At 31.5% G+C, this 20036-nt stretch overlaps 2 protein-coding genes across 3 annotated transcripts; both read left to right on the top strand.

Moving 5' to 3' along the window:
• The first annotated feature begins 9298 nt into the window (after positions 1 to 9298).
• LOC108331724 (putative transcription elongation factor SPT5 homolog 1) lies at positions 9299 to 15646 on the top strand. Of its 2 annotated transcripts, XM_017566618.2 has the most exons (22): positions 9299 to 9761; positions 10447 to 10685; positions 10776 to 10922; positions 11010 to 11168; positions 11244 to 11327; positions 11454 to 11524; positions 11616 to 11970; positions 12044 to 12199; positions 12286 to 12383; positions 12475 to 12523; positions 12603 to 12755; positions 12839 to 12982; positions 13082 to 13172; positions 13279 to 13437; positions 13513 to 13558; positions 13643 to 13737; positions 13842 to 13920; positions 14216 to 14270; positions 14359 to 14473; positions 14568 to 14708; positions 15054 to 15151; positions 15298 to 15646. In XM_017566618.2, the coding sequence occupies exons 1-22, from the start codon at positions 9443 to 9445 to the stop codon at positions 15541 to 15543; spliced, it is 3099 nt and encodes a 1032-aa protein (XP_017422107.1). In that variant the 5' UTR covers positions 9299 to 9442; the 3' UTR covers positions 15544 to 15646. The 2 variants fall into 2 exon arrangements, with proteins under 2 accessions (XP_017422107.1, XP_052732574.1); XM_052876614.1 differs by lacking the exon at positions 12603 to 12755.
• Positions 15647 to 18344: 2698 nt separating this feature from the next.
• Positions 18345 to 18791, top strand: LOC128196256 (B-box zinc finger protein 21-like). Its single transcript, XM_052876506.1, has one exon. It carries the CDS (start codon positions 18345 to 18347, stop codon positions 18789 to 18791), a length of 447 nt encoding a protein of 148 aa, XP_052732466.1.
• Positions 18792 to 20036: the final 1245 nt, after the last annotated feature.

Genomic DNA, 20036 nt, shown 5'->3' with positions numbered 1-20036 from the left:
TTAAGCCAGGTCAACAACAATACTGTGCCACGTCAGTACCATTTGGTCATCTCAGCAGCCCACGCATCAATTTCTTTAACGCCGTCCAGCCAACTTAACGGGAAGGTCTCAATTGATTGCAATTTTCAAAATTAAAGACCATTTTGACACACTTTAGAAAACGAGGACCTATCTGAGACAAGAGAAAGTAATATATACCATAAAAGTCTGCAAGAGAAAGTTACTTTATCAATGTTGCGTGGTCAAAATCAAAAGGCTCGATCAGTGATAGTTTCAGAAAATTCTTCCGCAAGTGAATGCACAGATTTTATCTTAACTTTTTTTTATTTGTTGAAAACGGTCTTTGACGAGCGCGTCTTGCACGAATTTTTCCCAAGTTATAATCTTTGAGGCTGGTTCCAACTCTAAGAGTTCATGCTTTCCCATTTTGAAGTAAGGAAAATCCCTAATGCACTCCTCTCTCACGTAGGAGTCTTTTATATTCTATTTTCTTCTCTCTCACTCTTTCATTCTCTCATTTATTATATCTACCTTTATAACATTCTCGGTACTTTTTCTCCTTTTTTTTAAGGAGTCTTATTTACTAGTTCTGATATCTTTAGAATTTTTGAAAAGGAAGACTTGCACAACACATTGCAAATAAGTTTTTAAAGACAGTGATTTACACGTTTCGAAAAATTTTTGTTTGTGTTTTTTGTTAGCTTTTCTACAATAATCTTAAGAATTTATGGCTGACATCAACAACTCAAACCTGGAGAATCAGAACATTATTTTCGGAACTTATATGATATTGGCTAAACATTTTTTGGATGTATCGAAAATCGAAGTCTTTTCTCGTCAGAATTTTTGACACTAGCAAGAACGTGTGCTGACGTTACTTAGTGTGCTCTCTAATGAGTTTTTCGATGTATATTGTTCCTATAAAGAAGTAAAAGACATTTGGTATTTGTTGATTCTCAAATATAATGTTGAAGATATAGTCAAACAAAGGTTCGTTATTCAAAATTACTATCGCTGGAAAATTATTAAAGGTAAGGCCATAAAGTCTCAAATAAATGAGTACCACAAACTGCTTCAAGATATCAAAGTGAGAACATTCTTCTACCGGATGAATTTGTTTCAAAACTTCTGATTGAGAAATTATCACCATCTTGGACTGATTAGAAACACTAACTGAAACACAGACACAAGCAAATGTCACATTCAGAGCTCATCATGGACATAATTATTGAAGATACCAACAGGAAAGAGTGTGCTACTACAAGGTCAAAGCTTTGTCTACAAAAACAAATATGGTAGAAGACAAACCTGCTAAAAAAAGTATGAACACAAACCTGATCATAATATAAACAAATTATTTTCGAAAATCTCATCCAAACGGATCTAACCCCACCTTTAAGAAAAAAGGAAATTGCTTTGTATATGGAAAGTCGGGTCATCATGCACCATAGTACAGACGTAGAGCAAGAAAAACCAATCCTTATAGGCCAAATATAGTCGAAGGAGATGACATTATTATTGTCGTCGTTTCTCAAGTAAATTTGATGAACAATGTGAGCAAATGGGTGGTAGACTCTGGTGCTACTAGACATATTTGTGCAAACAGAAGTGCTTTTTCTCTTACTCTAGTGTAGGGGATGACCTTGGTGATTTCAGGACCACTCATGTTCTAGGAAAAAGAAAAGTTATTCTCAAGCTCATATCTGGAAAGACTATGGCCTTGAGTGATGTGCTACATGTGTCATCAATCAAAGTTAATTTAATCTCTGTAGCACTATTGGAAAAAGTGGGGTTAAAGTGTCATTTGAGTCTGACAAGATTGTAATGACAAAAAATAATGTTTTGTGGGGGAAGAGATATTGTGCTCAAGGTCACTTTGTACTCAACATTTTCGAAAATATGAATGAAATCTTGTTCTTCTACTTATATTGTTGATTCATATGATATGTGACATACTAGATTAGGACATGTGAATTCTTCATATGTTATGAAATTACAATGATTATGATTAATTAATACACATATTAAACATAGCAGTAAATGTGATATATGTATAGAATCTAAAATAAGAAAGAAAATATATTATCATGTAGATCGTCAAATGGAATTTTTAGGCTTAATTCATATTGATCTAACTTATTTAAAACAAACCATGTCTAGAAGCAGTAAAAAGTATTCTATAACCGTTATAGATGATTATTCTAGATACACCAAAGTATACTTAATCAAACATAAAGATGAAAACTTTGATGTGTTTTTAACTTATAAAGTAGAAGTAGAAAATCAATGAAATAAGAAAATTAAGAGGATTAGACATATAAAGGTGGTGAATATGTTTTATTTAATGAATTTTGTATTAGAGAAGATATTATTCATGAAGTAATCCCACCATATTCACCTGAGTCTAATGGAGTAGCCAAGAAAAAAAATAGAACTCTTAAGAAAATTGTTAGAAAAGTGATGCCTTGTATCTCAAACCAAGAGGGAGTGAATTGGATTTTGCCTTAAAAAATTGATATTTTCAAAAGCTTTGCAAAAAATTTTTTTTCTTGAAATCAATAAAACAACAATGATGAATCAACAATAAAATAGAAAGGATAGAGAATGATTAACTCAAGCAATTTATACTGGTTCGGGAAAGTCTACATTCAGTCTTTCTTCAACCACCTGAGTTGAAGGGATTCCACTATATTGATAGGGTTACAAGAATACAGAGCTATCCCCTCTCAATGTACTTCACACCCCACTCAAAATCACTATAGCAAAAAGATGTGAACATCCTCACAATCTTACCAAACAGAGAACACTCACAGCTCTTTACAACTTGAGAACAATCACAGCTCTCAATGAGAACACACACGACTCTCTTCCCCTAGCACACCTGCACAGGAACACAATTCACAAATTGGAAATGATGAAACTGATCTTCTAAGTACACTCTAGTAGTGCAGATTCAATCAGAACAATTCAGCCCAGTTTCTTGATAGAATATTGATGTGTTTGAAACTTAAATTGATCCTTGATTCTTCGAGACAGTTCTTGGATGCTCCTGTAATCAAAACTCAATGAAAATGTTAGTTATGAAATTGATTTCCAAAATATTAGTTTGAAACAACGCACAAGACAATTATTTATAAGATTTTTTGAATCTTGACACAATTTAATCGATTATAAAATTTATGTAATATGTTAAGATTTTCCTTATGCTTTAACATATTTTCTTCTGTTTAGATTAAATAGATTATACAACGCATGCAATCCATTATACAATTCATACAAGCCAACAATAAATTCATATGACCGTTAGAAACAGTTCAGGCTTTAAATGAAATTGATTTTGACAAGAGAAACATACTTAACCGATTATGAAACTTATGTAATCGGTTATGTTCAATAATTAAGCAAATTTTCAAATCAATTTCCATTCTTAAACAGATCAACACACAAATCAAACACATATTGGCATAACATCGTGTTTTAATCGATTACTACACAGTTGTTTGCCCCTATTAAGCATACAATGATATCTGGAGAAATCTAACAGATTATATACATTACTTAACCGATTATTTCTACCGAAAATGAAGTGTTCAATTTGTTTAACTCATGATTCATTTACAAATAATGATTTCATATATCAAGCACAAACACAATAAAGATAAAACAATTGTTATGTCATTTGTTGTGCAAGAAACTATAAAATCATTCTTTTGTTCATAATAAAAAACATAGATATATAGGGTAGGTATAGCTCCCCTTATCAACAGAAATGATGAATGTCATGCTTATTAGTTCTAGTGCACCTGATAACCTTTGGGGAAAAACCCTACTTACTCTGTCTTTTTTACAAAATAGAATACCTCATAAGAAAACTGGTAAAACTTCTTATGAGCTGTGGAAATGTTATCAACCTAACCTTAAATATCTAAGAGTGTGGAGGTGTCTAGCTAAGGTAATGTTACTTAATCCTAAGAAAAAGAAAAATAAGCTCTAAAAGCTCTTATTGCATGTTCTTAGGCTATGATGAACATAGTGCTACCTATAGGTTTTTGGTTCTTAAAAATCATATATTTGAGAGTAATTCGATAATAGAGACGAAAAATGTTGAGTTTTTTTAACATGTTTTTTCTTTCAAGGTTAGTGAGACATCTGAACCAGTTGATAATAATAATAATAATGATGCCTTGTGTGAGGATTTAAGAAGAAGTAAAAGACAGGAAGGAAACTTCTTTTGGTAATGATTTATATACTTATCTAGTTGATAATGATCCAAGTAGCCTTGTCGAAGTTAGCTCTTGAAGCAAAATAGTGGGATAAGGCCATTAAGACTGAAATTGAATCAATTCAGAAAAATAATACTTGGACCTTAGTAGATTTATTTAAAGGAGCAAAACTCATTGGTTGTAAGTGGATCTTTAAGAAAAAGTATCACCTTGATGGATCTATAGAGAAGTATAAGGCCAGATTAGTAGCAATAGATTTGACTAAAAAACCCAACATAGATTATTTTGACACTTTTGCCCCTATGACTATGATTTTCTCTATCCGAGTATTGTTAGCCTTAACAGTTATCCATAAGCTAGTGATACACCAAATGGATGTTAAAACTGCCTTTTTGAATGGTGATTTGGAGGACGAAATTTATATGACTCAACCTGAAGGGTGTGTTATACTTGGTCAAGATAATACAATATGCAAACTTTTAAAATCTTTGTATTGGTTTAAACAAGCACCAAAATAATGGCATGAAAAACTTGAAAATGTATTGTTATATGATGGTTTTTCACCTAATGATGTTGATAGATGTGTGTACTTTAAATATGAAAATGGTGAGTGTGTCATTATATGTTTGTATGTTCATGACACATTAATTTTTGGTACATGCAATGAGATTGTAGTTAGAACTAAATTGTTTCTAGGATCGAACTTTGAAATGAAAGACATGGGTGAAACCAATGTAATTTTAGGTATTAAAATCATAAAAGAAGAGAGATAGTATATTATCCTAAGAATAATACATTGAGAAACTTCTTAAGAAGTTTGGGTATTATGACTTCAAACCTATGAGTACTCCTTATGATGCTAACTCTAAATTAATGAAAAATATAGGAGAATCTATCTCTCAACCTCAGTATGCCCATATAATTGGGAGCATACTACACTTGATGAGCTTTTTTAGACTTGATATTGCTTATTTAGTAGGTAGACTGAGTAGGTACACTCAATATCCAAATCAAGAATATTGGGATGCACTTACTAGACTTATGAGATACTTAAGAGGTTCAATGGATTATGCCATTAAGTACAGTGGATTTATCGTTGTACTAAAAAGGTATATTGATGCTAATTGGATCTCTGATTCATATGAGACAAATTCTACTAGTGGTTATGTATTCACACTTGGGGTGGTGCGATTACATATCAGCCAAGCAAACAATTATTGCAAGATCAATAATTGAATATGAATTTGTTGCTCTTGATATAGCTGGTAGTGAGGCTGAGTGGTTGAAAAACCTCGTAGCAAACATTTCACTAGGAATGAAACCAACCCCATCAGTGTCAATACACTATGATTATCAATCAACAATAACTATAGCTAAAAACAAGAATTACAATAGAAATAACAAGCATATACAATTGAAACACAATTTGGTAAAGTAGTTGCTAAAGAGTAGAACTATTTTCTTTGATTATGTGAAGTCAAAATGAAATTTAGCATATTCTCTGACAAAACCCTCGGGAAGAAATATCATATTAGAAACATCGAGGAGAATGAGACTTAATACTTGCAAACAAACAAGTGGTGGCAACCCAATCTTTGTGATTGGAGATCCCATGCATAAGGTTCATATATGTAAAATAAGTCACTTGTTAGTTATGGTAGCACTAAATTAATTTAATCAATTATGTCTATTCCTATGGTGTGTGTGTGAAAGTGTTAGAGACTACATTAAGAGGTTAAATGTTGTAATTAAAATTCTATGTGGTGAAAGAATTTTAGTTTAAACAAAGTTTATAATGATTTCCATATCCCTTACTGATGTTGTAGATCTGCAGTGTAACTTGATGAAATCACCTATATAAGTGTCAAGTGGGGCTGCTTGCATGAGATCTTGGCATAGCCTAATAAGCACAACATATCGATAACAACAAGGATTGTGAGGGTGTATTGTGATTGATAAACCTTTAACACATTTTAAGTGTGCTTGGTTCATATAGCTTGTTATACCAACTATATTGTATGTTAAGTTTTTCGATCTAGGACTAGTTCATATAGCTTGTTATATCAGCTCTGATGCATTACATCTTATTAAACCTAGAAAATTTCTTTTTTTCTTTTTTACAATCTTTCTTTCTTGTCTTTTTCAATATGTGGATTATTGTTGTTAAAAACCTAATATATATTAAAAAATCCTGCTAGAGAAAGTTACTTTATGAACGTTGCACGTTCACATGGTCAAATTCAAAAGGCTCGGTCAGTGACAGTTTTTGAAGATTCTTCCGCAAGTGAAGGCACAAGTGTAAGACCTAGGGAAAGTAGGGGTTATAGGAATAAAGTTTTGTTAAGACTTAAGTATGTTTCTTTTAAGAGTTGATATGTCTAATAAGGTGTTGTGTGTGAATATCTTTGTTAAAACATAATTATGTTATTTCTTTGATGTTATTATGAATAAAATGCAACACATGATAGGTATGTTGATAATTGAGTGATTGGTGTGTGTGTGTGTGTGTGCGTGATATTATCAATGTGATGTGTTGGCTTGTTAATGGAGAATGGTTTAGGATTTAATGAGTATGTGAGTTCAATTCTAGGGAGAAATGGAGTTAAGAGAAACCTTTGTGTTCATTTGTATTTTTGGTCTAGAGGCAAAATGATCTTTTATCTTTAATTAATTAGGTGCATAAATTAAAATAGGGGGTGTAGAAAGGAAAAACATGCAAGTTAAATAATCTGGAAATTTAATAAAAATATATTACGTAGATCTTTGAGAAAATTTAATTGTTGTTATTTTAAAAAGTAGTTGAAAGAAAATAGAAGATATAATTTTGGTAGGTTTAAAGATTAAAATAAATATTATTAGATATTGTAGATATTTTAAAAAATATTATGAGATATTGTTAATAGAAAGATATCTTAAGATATAATTAGATGTACTTAGATATTATTATTAGATAATAATAATAATAATATATTATTGATAGACTTATTATAATAAATTAGAATAATAATATTAAGATAGAATTTACTAGGGACTTATCATAATTAATTAAGTTAAAAATAAAGTTAATATAATAGACATCTCTTATTTATATAGAAACTCTGGCGATTAGGAAAGGAGGATACAAACCTAAAAATAGAGAGATAGGAAGAGAGAATGTTTTCTAGAAGAGAGGCAAAAGAGTTGCAGTAAACATTAGTGTAAGGGAAGATTTGTGGTGTTTTTGGAGTATAGATAAAACTCTAATATTTGACCAAGGTTTAAAGATTAAAAGAAATATGGTTAGATATTGTAGATATTTTAAAAGATATTATGAGATATTGTTAATAAAAAGATATCTTAAGGTATTATTGGATGTACTTAGATATTATAATTAGATAATAATAATAACAATATATTATTGATAGACTTATTATAATAAATTAGAATAATTATATTAAGATAGAATTTGTTAGGAACTTATCATAATTAATTAAGTTAAAGATAAAGTTAATATAGTAGATATCTCTTATTTATATAAAAACTCTGGTCATTAGGAAAGGAGGATAAAAACCTAAAACCTAAAAAGAGAAAAAGAGAGAGATAGGAAGAGAGAACGTTTTCTAGAGGAGAGGCAAAGGAGTTGCAGAAAACATTAGTGCAAGAAAAGATTTGTGGTGTTTTTGGAGATAGATAAACCCTAGTATTTGGCCAAGGTAGGGGGAAACTTACCTTTGTTTTTCTTGTGGTTTGTATGATTAATAGAGTTTCATCTTAATTATCTTGAAAGGTAATGTTATTTTGATGCATGTGTATGTATGAAAATATGTTCTGCATGATGATAAGGTTACATCATGTTTGTGTTGGGTTTTTTCTATGAAAATATGTATATTTTTATTGGGTTATCCTATAATATGATTTGATATTAAGGGAAATAAATTTATGATAATTGGGAGTTTTACCATTCAAATATATTATTAAGTTAAAGATAAAGTTAATATAGTAGACATCTCTTATTTATATAAAACTCTGGCCATTAGGAAAGGAAGATACAACCCTAAAACCTAAAAAGAGAAAAAGAGAGAGATAGGAAGAGAGAATGTTTTCTAGAAGAGAAGCAAAAGAGTTGCAAAAAAACATTAGTGCAAGGGAAGATTTGTGGTGTTTTTGGAGTATATAGATAAAACTCTAGTATTTGATCAAGGTTTAAATATTAAAAGAAATATTATTAGATATTGTAGATATTTTAAAAGATATTATAAGATATTGTTAATAAAAAGATATCTTAAGATATTATTGGATGTACTTAGATATTATTATTATATAATAATAATAATATATTATTGATAGACTTATTATAATAAATTAGAATAATAATATTAAAATAGAATTTATTAAGAACTTATCAGAATTAATTAAGTTAAAGATAAAATTAATATAGTAGACATCTCTTATTTATATAGAAACTCTTGTCATGGGAAAATGAGAATACAAACCTAAAACCTAAAAAGAGAGAAAAAGAAAGAGATAGGAAGAGAGAATGTCTTTTAGAAGAGAGACAAAGGAGTTGGAGAAAACGTTAGTGTAAGAGAAGATTTGTGGTGTTTTTAAAATATAACAAAGCTCTAGTATTTGACCAAGGTATGGAGAAATTTATCTTTGTTTTTTTTGTGGTTTGTATGATAAATAGAGTTTGATTTTAATTTTCTTTAAAGTTAATGTGTTTGACACATGTATCAAAATATGTTTTGCATGATGACCATGATGATACATCATATTTATGTTGAGTTTTTTCTATGAAAACATATATACTTTTATTGGATTATAGATTTGATATCAAGGAAAATAAATTTATAACAGTTGAGAGTTTTACCATTCGGATATATTATTAACCAAATATTTAATACATGAGATAACTATATTTGTAATGAAGAATTCTTTCTATATATATATATATATATATAACTATAAATAATAAAAATATATAATAATATTAACACATTAGATATTTTAATATACTAATATATGAAAAAATATTATATGACACCTGAAAAAAATGAAAATAAATTATTTTTTCTTGTTCTTTCTTTTAATTATAATGTTTTTGTCCCAAAATATATAACGAACAAGCAAAACCTATAGTAACAAAGAAAAATATGCAGAAAAACAGATAATATTGGAAGTCCAGAAGAACAGAGGGCTGAGAGAATAAGAGTGCAAAGTTTAGGGTTTGTCTTTGCGGCATGAGTCACCGGGGAATGGACCGCGACGACGACGACGATGACGATTATATGGAAGACGAGCAGGTCGCAGACTTCGACGAGGAGGATGACCGCCGGGGGCGCGGTGGCGGCAGTAGGAAGCGCAGAAGATCTGGTTTTATTGACGATGACGCTGAGGAGGTAGATGAGGATGAGGAGGAGGAGGATGACGATGATGAGGATTTCGATGCCCGAGGGGGTCGCAGGCGCCAGTACAAAAAGGTTTCCGCTTCTAATTTTTTTGACGAGGAGGCCGTGGTGGATAGCGACGAGGAAGAGGAAGAGGAAGAGGGCGAGGACGGTGTGTATTTTTTTCTTTTTTCTCTGCTAATTTTTGTTTCTGATTTGGATGATTGGATATGAACTCGGCATGTATGAAATTAGGGTTGGAACTTTGGATTTATGGTTTCGTTAGGTGGTGGTTGTTGATTTTAAACTTGATTAGGCATATATTATTCAATCCCTTCCTGGCTGAACGATAGTATGGATTGTCTGCTATTCAAATCAATGTTTTGGATCATACCAGGGAAAAACTGGGTATGGAAGGAGCTATTGCAATAAATTGTGTTTAATTGAATGTACTGTGAATGTAAGGTTACTTTTGTTGAGGTGATTTGTTAATTGTTATGAGTATGAAGTCATGTATTCTTGTGGTGGGTTCTTCGGAGGAATTAGAAGATTAAGACTATTTTTTAACTCGAAGAAACTGAGAATCAATTTTGTTATTCATGGTTTTGCTTGTGATAGAACATCAAATTTGAACTGAAAACATTTATCGAAAGAAGATGAAAATACGTACTGCAGTGATGGTTTTATGTGTGCATATAGTATTTTATATCCTCAAACTTAACAGAACAGTAAAGTTGCACGTTATGCATACTTTTCTTAAATTACAAAAACAAACTCCAAAGCATTTGAATCCTCTCTACTCTATCTTTGTGTAAAATATATTATGTAGACAAGTTAACAATTGTTGAAACATCCAGACTTCATTGTTGAGGGTGGAGCCGATCTACCAGAAGAAGATGATGGGAGGAGGATGCGGAATAGGCGAATGCTGCCACATCACCAAGAAGATCATGAAGATCTTGAAGCTGTGGCCAGAAGCATCCAGGAACGTTATGGAAGGCGCCTAACGGATTATGATGAAGAAACAACAGATGTAGAACAACAAGCTCTTTTGCCATCTGTGAGAGATCCAAAGCTTTGGATGGTCAAATGTGCAGTATGTCCATATCTTTTTTTTTTTGTGTAAATATCCCTTTTTCTTGCAACATTATTGGAGCATGTCATGTATTCTTTGTTTTCGCATTAGATTGGACGCGAAAGAGAAACAGCCGTTTGCCTCATGCAAAAGTACATAGATAGAGGATCTGAATTGCAAATAAGATCAGCTATTGCTCTTGATCATCTAAAAAACTATATATACGTGGAAGCAGATAAAGAAGCTCATGTCAGAGAGGTAATGTCATGCAGAACGTCTGGTTGATAAATAGCCATGTCTATATGGATTAAATTGTGTTTTTAATTATTATGTATATGCTTCCAGGCTTGTAAAGGTCTACGCAATATATTTGGCCAAAAAATAACTCTTGTCCCAATCAGAGAAATGACTGATGTTCTGTCAGTTGAAAGCAAAGCAATTGATCTTGCTAGAGATACTTGGGTTAGAATGAAGATCGGGACATATAAAGGGGACCTTGCCAAAGTATGTACCACATTTTAGGAAATTCATGATACCCTCCATTTTGTTTTCTGTATTAACATCAAATGTCTTCTGTAGGTAGTGGATGTTGATAATGTGAGGCAGAGGGTTACTGTCAAATTAATTCCAAGGATAGACCTACAAGCTCTTGCAAATAAATTGGTAAGCGATGTCATAGTTTTTTGTTAAATTAATGTATTCTATTTGTCTAGTGTTTAAATTCTTTGGAAGGAATAGCCTGCGTCTGTTTTTTTATATTTTTTTATACATATGACTCGTGTCATGCAGGAAGGTAGGGAGGTTGTGAAAAAGAAGGCTTTTGTTCCTCCCCCTCGATTTATGAATGTTGATGAAGCAAGGTATTACTGGTTCTCTCTATTCTGTGGCTGAAAGTCTTCTGTGGATTGGAAATTTGTTTTTGATCTGATTAAATTTGTTCTTTCTATTCAGGGAACTGCATATCCGTGTGGAGCATCGACGAGACCCATATGGTGAACGTTTTGATGCAATTGGGGGCATGATGTTCAAAGATGGTTTCTTATACAAAACTGTTTCAATAAAATCCATCAGTGCTCAGAACATCAAACCTACTTTTGATGAGTTGGAAAAATTCCGTAAACCGGGTGAGAGTGGAGATGGTGATGTGTCTAGTCTTTCAACTTTGTTTGCGAACAGGAAGAAAGGACACTTTATGAAAGGTGACGCCATCATTGTTGTAAAGGGTGATTTAAAGAATCTTAAGGGGAAGGTGGAGAAGGTGGATGAAGATAACGTCCATATAAGGCCAGAAATAGAGGGACTTCCCGTAAGTATTTGTATGGTGCCATTTTTGCATTTTGATGATTAATGATTAACTGGTCATCATTATTTTTTTTCAGAAAACTATTGCTATAAATGAAAAGGAGCTTTGTAAATATTTTGAGCCTGGAAACCACGTTAAGGTTGTTTCTGGTGCTCAAGAAGGGGCTACGGGCATGGTTGTGAAGGTCGAGCAGCATGTCTTGATTTTGATATCCGATACAACAAAAGAGCATGTGAGTTTTATGGTCTAAAGATTTGTTAATTTCTATTTTCTAATTATATTTACTGCATAAATGATATTAAAATATCCTCTCTTTAGATTCGTGTATTTGCAGATGATGTTGTAGAAAGTTCAGAAGTAACGACTGGAGTTACTAGAATTGGGGACTATGAACTCCGTGATCTTGTATTGCTTGAGTAAGCTTTGCTTGAGATTATTGCTATTCACCTAATCCCTAAGATATAGTTCAATGTTTTCTCATTTCTATTTTCTATTTAATATGTGCAGTAATATGAGCTTTGGTGTCATAATACGTGTAGAAAGTGAGGCATTTCAGGTCAGTGGCTTTAGGATTTAAAATTTTCTTTATTAAATTTTTGAGTTTGTTATTATATTAATGTCTATTGCTATTTTAGGTTCTAAAGGGGATTCCTGACAGACACGAAGTTGTGCTGGTTAAATTAAGAGAGATCAAATGTAAGATAGATAAGAAAATAAGTGTGCAAGATAGGTATAAGAATACAGTTTCATCAAAGGATGTTGTCCGGATTGTTGATGGTTCCAGTAAAGTGAGATTCTGTCTTTTGGCTAGATTTACCTTTGAAATATAATATTTTTAAATTTATTTATTTGTTTGTTTTTTTCTGGCTAGGGGAAACAAGGTCCTGTGGAACACATATATAGAGGAATCTTGTTCATCTTTGATCGCCATCATCTTGAACATGCAGGCTTTATATGTGCTAAGGCCCAATCATGTGTGGTAGTGGGGGGTTCACGCTCCAGTGGTGACAGAAATGTAACCACTTTTCCTATTTTATTTTTTGTGAATGTTTTGCTATTGGTTTTAGCACTGTGATAATATTTTGCATAAAAATTCATTCCTTTCTTCCTCTAGGGTGATGCCTACTCAAGATTTCCCACTCTTAGAAGCCCAAGTCGTATTCCACCATCCCCAAGGAGGTTTCCTCGTGGAGGGCCAATGGATTGTATGTCTCTTTTTTTTCTTCATGTTTTATGTGGAACCAGTCTATCATTTGTTGTACATTTCCTTAAATAACTTGATTGATGTTAATTTATTTGGATGTGATATAGCTGGAGGGAGACATAGGGGTGGGAGAGGGCATGACGGTTTGGCAGGTACAACTGTTAAAGTGCGTCAGGGTCCATATAAAGGTTATCGTGGTCGTGTTATAGATGATAAAGGCACTTCAGTTCGTGTTGAGCTTGAATCTCAAATGAAGGTTGTAACAGGTAAGTCTTTGTGAAGAAAAACCTGTAGTGTATGTATTTTGGTATTTTCATGGTTGCTTACTTGGTGATTTGCAGTTGACCGCAACCATATATCTGACAATGTTGCTATAACTCCATATCGGTGAGTTTTATGCAAATGTAATTTAAGTTTCCAAGTATTCAATGAAAGATGTTCAATCCTCTAACTTTTTTTGTGTTCTTCCAGTGATACATCTCGCTATGGAATGGGAAGTGAAACCCCAATGCATCCTTCTCGGACTCCCCTACACCCATATATGACTCCAATGAGAGATCCTGGAGGTTTGTTTGATTTTATTGTAATAAATTTTCATATAATCATCTGATAGGATTAACACTCTAACTTGTTCTGTTGACCGATGGTTATAATGTACTACTATTTATAGCAACACCTATTCATGATGGAATGAGGACACCTATGCGTGACCGAGCATGGAATCCATATACTCCAATGAGTCCTCCAAGGTTTGTCCAATTAACATGGTTCCTTGTTGAGTTTTATATACTGTTCTCTGATTTTTGTTTCACATAATTTTTGCTTTAATAAAAAAATTTCTTTCTTCCAATTTGTATATGGTAAAAATAATGTCTTAGTTAATAAATTTCCATGTGGACATTAATATTCCAAATAGAACAACTTGAACTAGAGGGTTATAAGGAATTTGTTAGTTAGAAACATTGTTATCTCCATAGAGTCTGCGGCACTATTTAGTTAGTATATATGTGATGTATGAATTCTGATGGTGAAAAATAAAATTAGGGACAACTGGGAAGATGGAAATCCAGGCTCTTGGGGAGCAAGTCCACAGTATCAGGTTAGGAGATTTAGCAAACTTCAGATACTATATGCAACTTCATATTAGGCACTGTGTTTATTTTCTTTTCCCTTTTTGATCTTTTCAGCCTGGAAGCCCTCCATCACGACCATATGAAGCCCCGACTCCTGGTGCTGGTTGGGCTAGCACACCTGGTGGAAATTATAGTGAAGCTGGAACACCTCGGGACAGTTCTGCCTATGGTAGCACTACTTCCTGCCCTTTCAAAAAAATAGTATGTACATTTTTACTTTTGTGCTAATACTTTTCTGGGTATGGGTGTTGTATTTTTTGCAGCTAATGCTCCAAGCCCGTATTTACCATCAACACCTGGGCAGCCTATGACACCAAGTTCAGCATCTTATCTTCCAGGCACTCCTGGAGGACAGCCCATGACTCCAGGCACAGGTGGTATGGACATGATGTCTCCAGTTTTAGGTAAGTTTGTTTTGTCAATCTTATGACAGACAAATTTAATTGATTTTTGTTACTTATCTATTCAGCTGTCTATTTGGTCACATAATCAAACTGATCTACCTAACTTTCTTCATATATGATAGTAAAATATCTCATGGGTTTGGTCCTTCAAATGAAGGACAACTAGCTAGGCGTCTCATTGGTTTTACTTTCTTTGTTATTTTTCACTTGTTATGTTGCATATACTATGAAGATGATTATTACTCCGCATTTAGCATATTGTCTGTCATTTTACTTGTGCTTAATTCAGTTGGATCATCCTTAAAATGTTATAATGTACATATTTCCTGGTTTAATTTGTTGTAGGTGGGGACAATGAAGGCCCATGGTTTATACCAGATATATTAGTCAATGTACACAGGGCCGGAGACGAATCTGTTGGAGTTATAAGAGAGGTTCTTCCGGTATGGTGACCTAGTAACTTGCTTTTATATTTGTACGAGTGGATCTCCAAGTTGAGACAATATATGCCAAACTAAATGAAGCTGTATTCTCATTCCATTTACTTGATTTCCGTCTAATGACGATAGCTTCTTTTTTGTTTCTTCAGGATGGCTCGTACAAGGTAGCTCTTGGATCTAGTGGTAATGGTGAAACGATTACCGCCCTTCCGAATGAAATGGAGGCTGTGGTACCAAGAAAATCAGACAAAATAAAGATTATGGGTGGGGCATTACGTGGTGCCACTGGCAAGTTGATTGGTGTAGATGGTACTGATGGAATTGTAAAGGTAGATGACACGTTGGATGTCAAGATTTTAGACTTGGTTATTTTGGCAAAATTAGCTCAACCATGATAAGTTTATGTAGAGATGGTACTTAATGCCATATCCTCTTTTTGTCTCAACTGTTGCGAGCGCTTTCGCCTGTCTGTCTATAAAATATACTCCCTGCATTGCACCTTTGTTCGCTCAACTTCAACTTGATTAGGTCAAGTTGCATATGCCAATCTCCCTCTGCAGATGGATATTTACTTCTACAAAACACTTGTTTGTCCCTTAATATTAACGGGAAAAAGAAAAACAGGGATGGTGTCTTGAGGCATCACTAACGGGAATTCATGTACCAGTATGTCTTCTGATTGAGTCACATAAACAAAAAATCTAGGACATATTTGGGAATATTGTTTCTGAAAAATATTTTCTCAAGCTTTAAAATAGATGTGATTATTTCTAATCTGTCTGATGGAACATTTGTTACTGACGTATTTTTGCTGTTTCTCCATGACGTGATGAACTCGGTGATGTTTTCTGCTCATGCCCTGTTTATTTGTTTCTTTTTGTTGAAAAAGTGAATAAAATGTTATTTTATCTGTAAATAAATCTGTAAAATAAAATATTTATAGGGGTCCTTTCATTTTTTTCTTTAAACCTATTTATTTTTATAATTTAAAAGTACACGTAGGGTGGAATAAAAAATTACTCGAGATAATAATTTGGTTCGTTTAAATGTTAATAATTTTTTTAATGTACGTGTTTTACCCTTCTGAGAGTGATCTTGGTTTTGAATTTGATTTTAGAAAAATTCTTAGTGAGAGGTTTAGTTAGTGCTTTACTTGTTACTTGATTACAAAAAGGCGAAGATACGTGTAGTTGAAGGATTCTTCAATGGGTCTTAGTATATCAGACTTTGTTCTTGTGTATAACAAACTTGAGTAGATTTTATCTTTTTACATGTCATTCACTAACTTCTTAAAATAGAAATTACGTTAATATATATATATATATATATATATATATATATATATATATATATATATTAAAATCAGTAGATAATATGTTTTGATATTCTTAATTTTACATTTAATAGGATTTGGGTCAAGGACGGAAGAATTCTTTAAATGAATTTTATTTTAATTCAAACTCATTGAGTCAAGCAGTTAAAAAGTGCAACAGAAAACATTTAATTTTTTAATTAAAATTCCATTTTTCAAAAACGGAATTGGTGTTGAAGTAGAAAAATAATTAATTACATTAATTTTTAATTTTTTAATTTGATGGTGTTGCGGGATAATATATGAATTTTTTAATTAATATTAATTTTAAATTAGGTTTAAATTTTGTTTTAACTTGATTCACCAATAAGATAAATGAGTGGCATAATGGATTATTTAGAAAAGACGATAATTCATACAATTTTAATTTTATTTGATGATCCTAACAATTTGTTTATGCAACGAACATGCGGGAGATTGGAATCGAAAATACAATATAAAATCGTAAAATCTTATGTGATTTAAATCATAATGAATATAGCTAACAGATTCAATTAATATTTTATAGTTCCAGTCGAAACAATATAAGGAAAAAGTCTTATACGAATATTTTAAAATTTAAATGCATAATTTGTAAAATGTTAATGCTCAGGGAAGAAAATGTAAACTTAAAAGTGAAGTGTTTATAAATAATTTTTTTTTAATGAGGCGAATTAGCATATTAATGGCTAAGGGTGGTCGCCATTGTAGTCAAGACCCAGGAATAACATAAAAATTTCTTTGTGACATGAGATGAAATAAAAAAGGTAAATATGATTTTATCATAGGATTAGCCATGGTTAACAATGATTGTAAGATCATATTACTACCTACCATATTGTTGTACGAAAGTTTTGGTTAACAAGTTCAAATGAGACAAATCCATATAATTTTTAGAAAAATTATATATATATATATATATATATATATTTATTTATTTTTCAGTATCATATGTTTTTCTTTTCATCATTTGTCACACAATCATGATAATAGTAAGTTTAGACATGTAATAACAATAAGAACTGAATTCCATTTATCCATTAAAAGTACTTTGATTATTAATATTTCATTATTATTATTATTATTATTATTATTATTATTATTATTATTATTATTATTATTAGTAGTAGTAGTAGTACTAGTAGTAGTGGTGGTGGTATTATTATTAGTGTTATGATAAATATTATCATTAGTAGTAGTAAAAAACAGTATTCGTATAATATTATTATTATTATTATTATTATTATTATTATTATTATTATTATATTTATTATTATTATTAGTGTTATTAGTATTAATATTATTATTTGTATTGATAGTATTATTATTATTATTAGGGTTAAATATGTTTTTCGTCCCTTAAGTATCACACGTTTTTGGTTTTAGTCCATACTCAAAACTTTGATGGTTTTTAGTTCTTATAGTTTTGAAACTCTGAGTTTTAGTCCTTCAAATTGAACGGTGTTAAGTTTTAGTAGAGGTGGCAAACGGCATTGCCACGTGAAATACCAGCTGTCTTCTTCTCTTTCTGCCACGTTCTTGATTGAAATCAAATTAACAATTAGGGTTCTTAATTGGGGCAAAATTAATTAGGGTTCTTAAGAAACTGTGGGTGTGATGAAATGGTGCATCCACCACGCAAACAAACTAGCCTTCAAACACCAGCGTTTCTCTCTTCTTCGACCCAGACAACACCCTATCTGCAATGTTTGTCATGATTAAACGAACAAAACAGAAATGAAAAAGGAAACTGTTTTTTCAGATGTTTGAAATTGTTGAAGATTGATTCTTTTCTGCGTTGTCGTAGGAGAGAAGAGCCTTCACGTTCTGTGCAGAGAGTGTGACATGTCGATTCAATCTGCGAATGAACACACCCTTAAGCATGATAGGTTCCTTCTCGCTAGTGTTAAACTTTCTGCTTCTTCTTCATCGCAAGAAACCCCTTCTCCTTCAAACTCCGCCCCTGATTCTCTTTTTGACGTTTCTCATAAAAAAACATTACCTTTATCTTCTACCGTCAGTAAGGTTGGTGTTGAAGTGGCGGCTTCCATCGATGCTAGCAGCATATCAGAGTATTTGATAGAGACTCTTCCTGGGTGGCAGGTTGAAGACTTTCTCGATTCATATTTTGTTCCCTTTGGTTTCTGCAAGGTCTGCACTTTCCTCCTTTCTCTCCTCTCGAAATCAATTGATTCAACTATCCAGGTGTTCCTTGCGATGGTCGTTCCAGTGCTCGTGAAATTTTCTCCAATTGAAAAAATTAACTTTGCCTCAATTAAGAACCCTAATTAACTTTGCCCCAATTAAGAATCCTAATTGCCCAATTAAGAACCCTAATTGTTAATTTGATTTCAATCAAGAACGTGGCAGAAAGAGAAGAGGGCAGCTGGTATTTCACGTGGCAACGTCGTTTGCCACCTCTACTAAAACTTAACACCGTTCAATTTGAAGGACTAAAACTCAGAGTTTCAAAACTATAAAGACTAAAAACCATCAAAGTTTTGAGTAGGGACTAAAACCAAAAACGTGTGATACTTAAGGGACAAAAAACATATTTAACCCTTATTATTAATACTAATATTATTATTGTTGTTGTTTTTAATGATATTATTATTATATTAACATTAGCATTATAATTAACATTAATCTTATATTTTTAGGAGATAAAAAATGTATTGTAGACTGTGGATCATTCCGTTAATAATCTAAATAAAGTAGATCATATTAAAATTTTTAATATCGTGAATTTGATTTAGATTCGACTTATTTATTATCGTAATTATCATGTTAAAGACAGGTCAACTCGTCCCAACCTATTGATCCTTTTTTAATTCAAAATTAAAATAAAAATAATTTAAAATATTAAAATGTTTAACACTTACAAATTATGTTTAGATTATTAACTATAATAAAGTAATTTAACATGTAAATATAATAATTATTTTAATTTATTCAATTAAAAATATTAATTAATTAATTAAAACTTTAAAAAGTATTTATATGATTAAATATGTTTTTAATATATATACATATATTTTAAAGGAAAAAAGTGGTGACAACTCATCTGTGGTAAGACGAGTTATATTTTTTGACTTTTTTTTGGAGTCATTTTGAACCGATCAAAAATAAACCAAGTTAAAATGAGATTAATTGACCTATTTTGTACTCGTAAACATTTTTACCTAATGAATATTTCGTACTAGTAATCCTAACTAATAAATAATAATGTTAGTAGATAAGTGATATTAATATTAATATTATTATTATTAGTACTATAATCAATAAAAATATAAGTATTATTATTACTATTAGTATTATTATTTGAATTAATATTAGTATTATTATATTTCAAAATTATGATACTTCTAATACTACAAATTTAAGAATAATTTAAAATGTGTAACCATCCTTTTAAGTTATTATCTAATGTAACTTCTTTAAGAACCAATTCATTTATAATTGTGCAAACAAAATTTTACAATTTTAAAAATACAAAAAAAAGAAGATAATACCTAAAAGTTATTTTCTTAATATATT

Source organism: Vigna angularis, chromosome 4, assembly GCF_016808095.1.
Source record: "Vigna angularis cultivar LongXiaoDou No.4 chromosome 4, ASM1680809v1, whole genome shotgun sequence".
Taxonomy (NCBI): domain Eukaryota; kingdom Viridiplantae; phylum Streptophyta; class Magnoliopsida; order Fabales; family Fabaceae; genus Vigna; species Vigna angularis.
The sequence above is the reverse complement of the archived record's forward strand: the minus strand, read 5'-3'. Positions and strand labels throughout refer to the sequence as shown.

Bases quoted from the DNA above. Each gene is read 5' to 3' on its own strand.
- LOC108331724 (XM_017566618.2), top strand. From the start codon at position 9,443: ATGAGTCACCGGGGAATGGACCGCGACGACGACGACGATGACGATTAT. The intron at 10,923-11,009 runs GTAATGTCATGC...ATATGCTTCCAG, and splicing joins AAGAAGCTCATGTCAGAGAG to GCTTGTAAAGGTCTACGCAA. The intron at 13,173-13,278 runs GTATGTCTCTTT...GATGTGATATAG, and splicing joins TCGTGGAGGGCCAATGGATT to CTGGAGGGAGACATAGGGGT.
- LOC128196256 (XM_052876506.1), top strand. From the start codon at position 18,345: ATGTCGATTCAATCTGCGAATGAACACACCCTTAAGCATGATAGGTTC.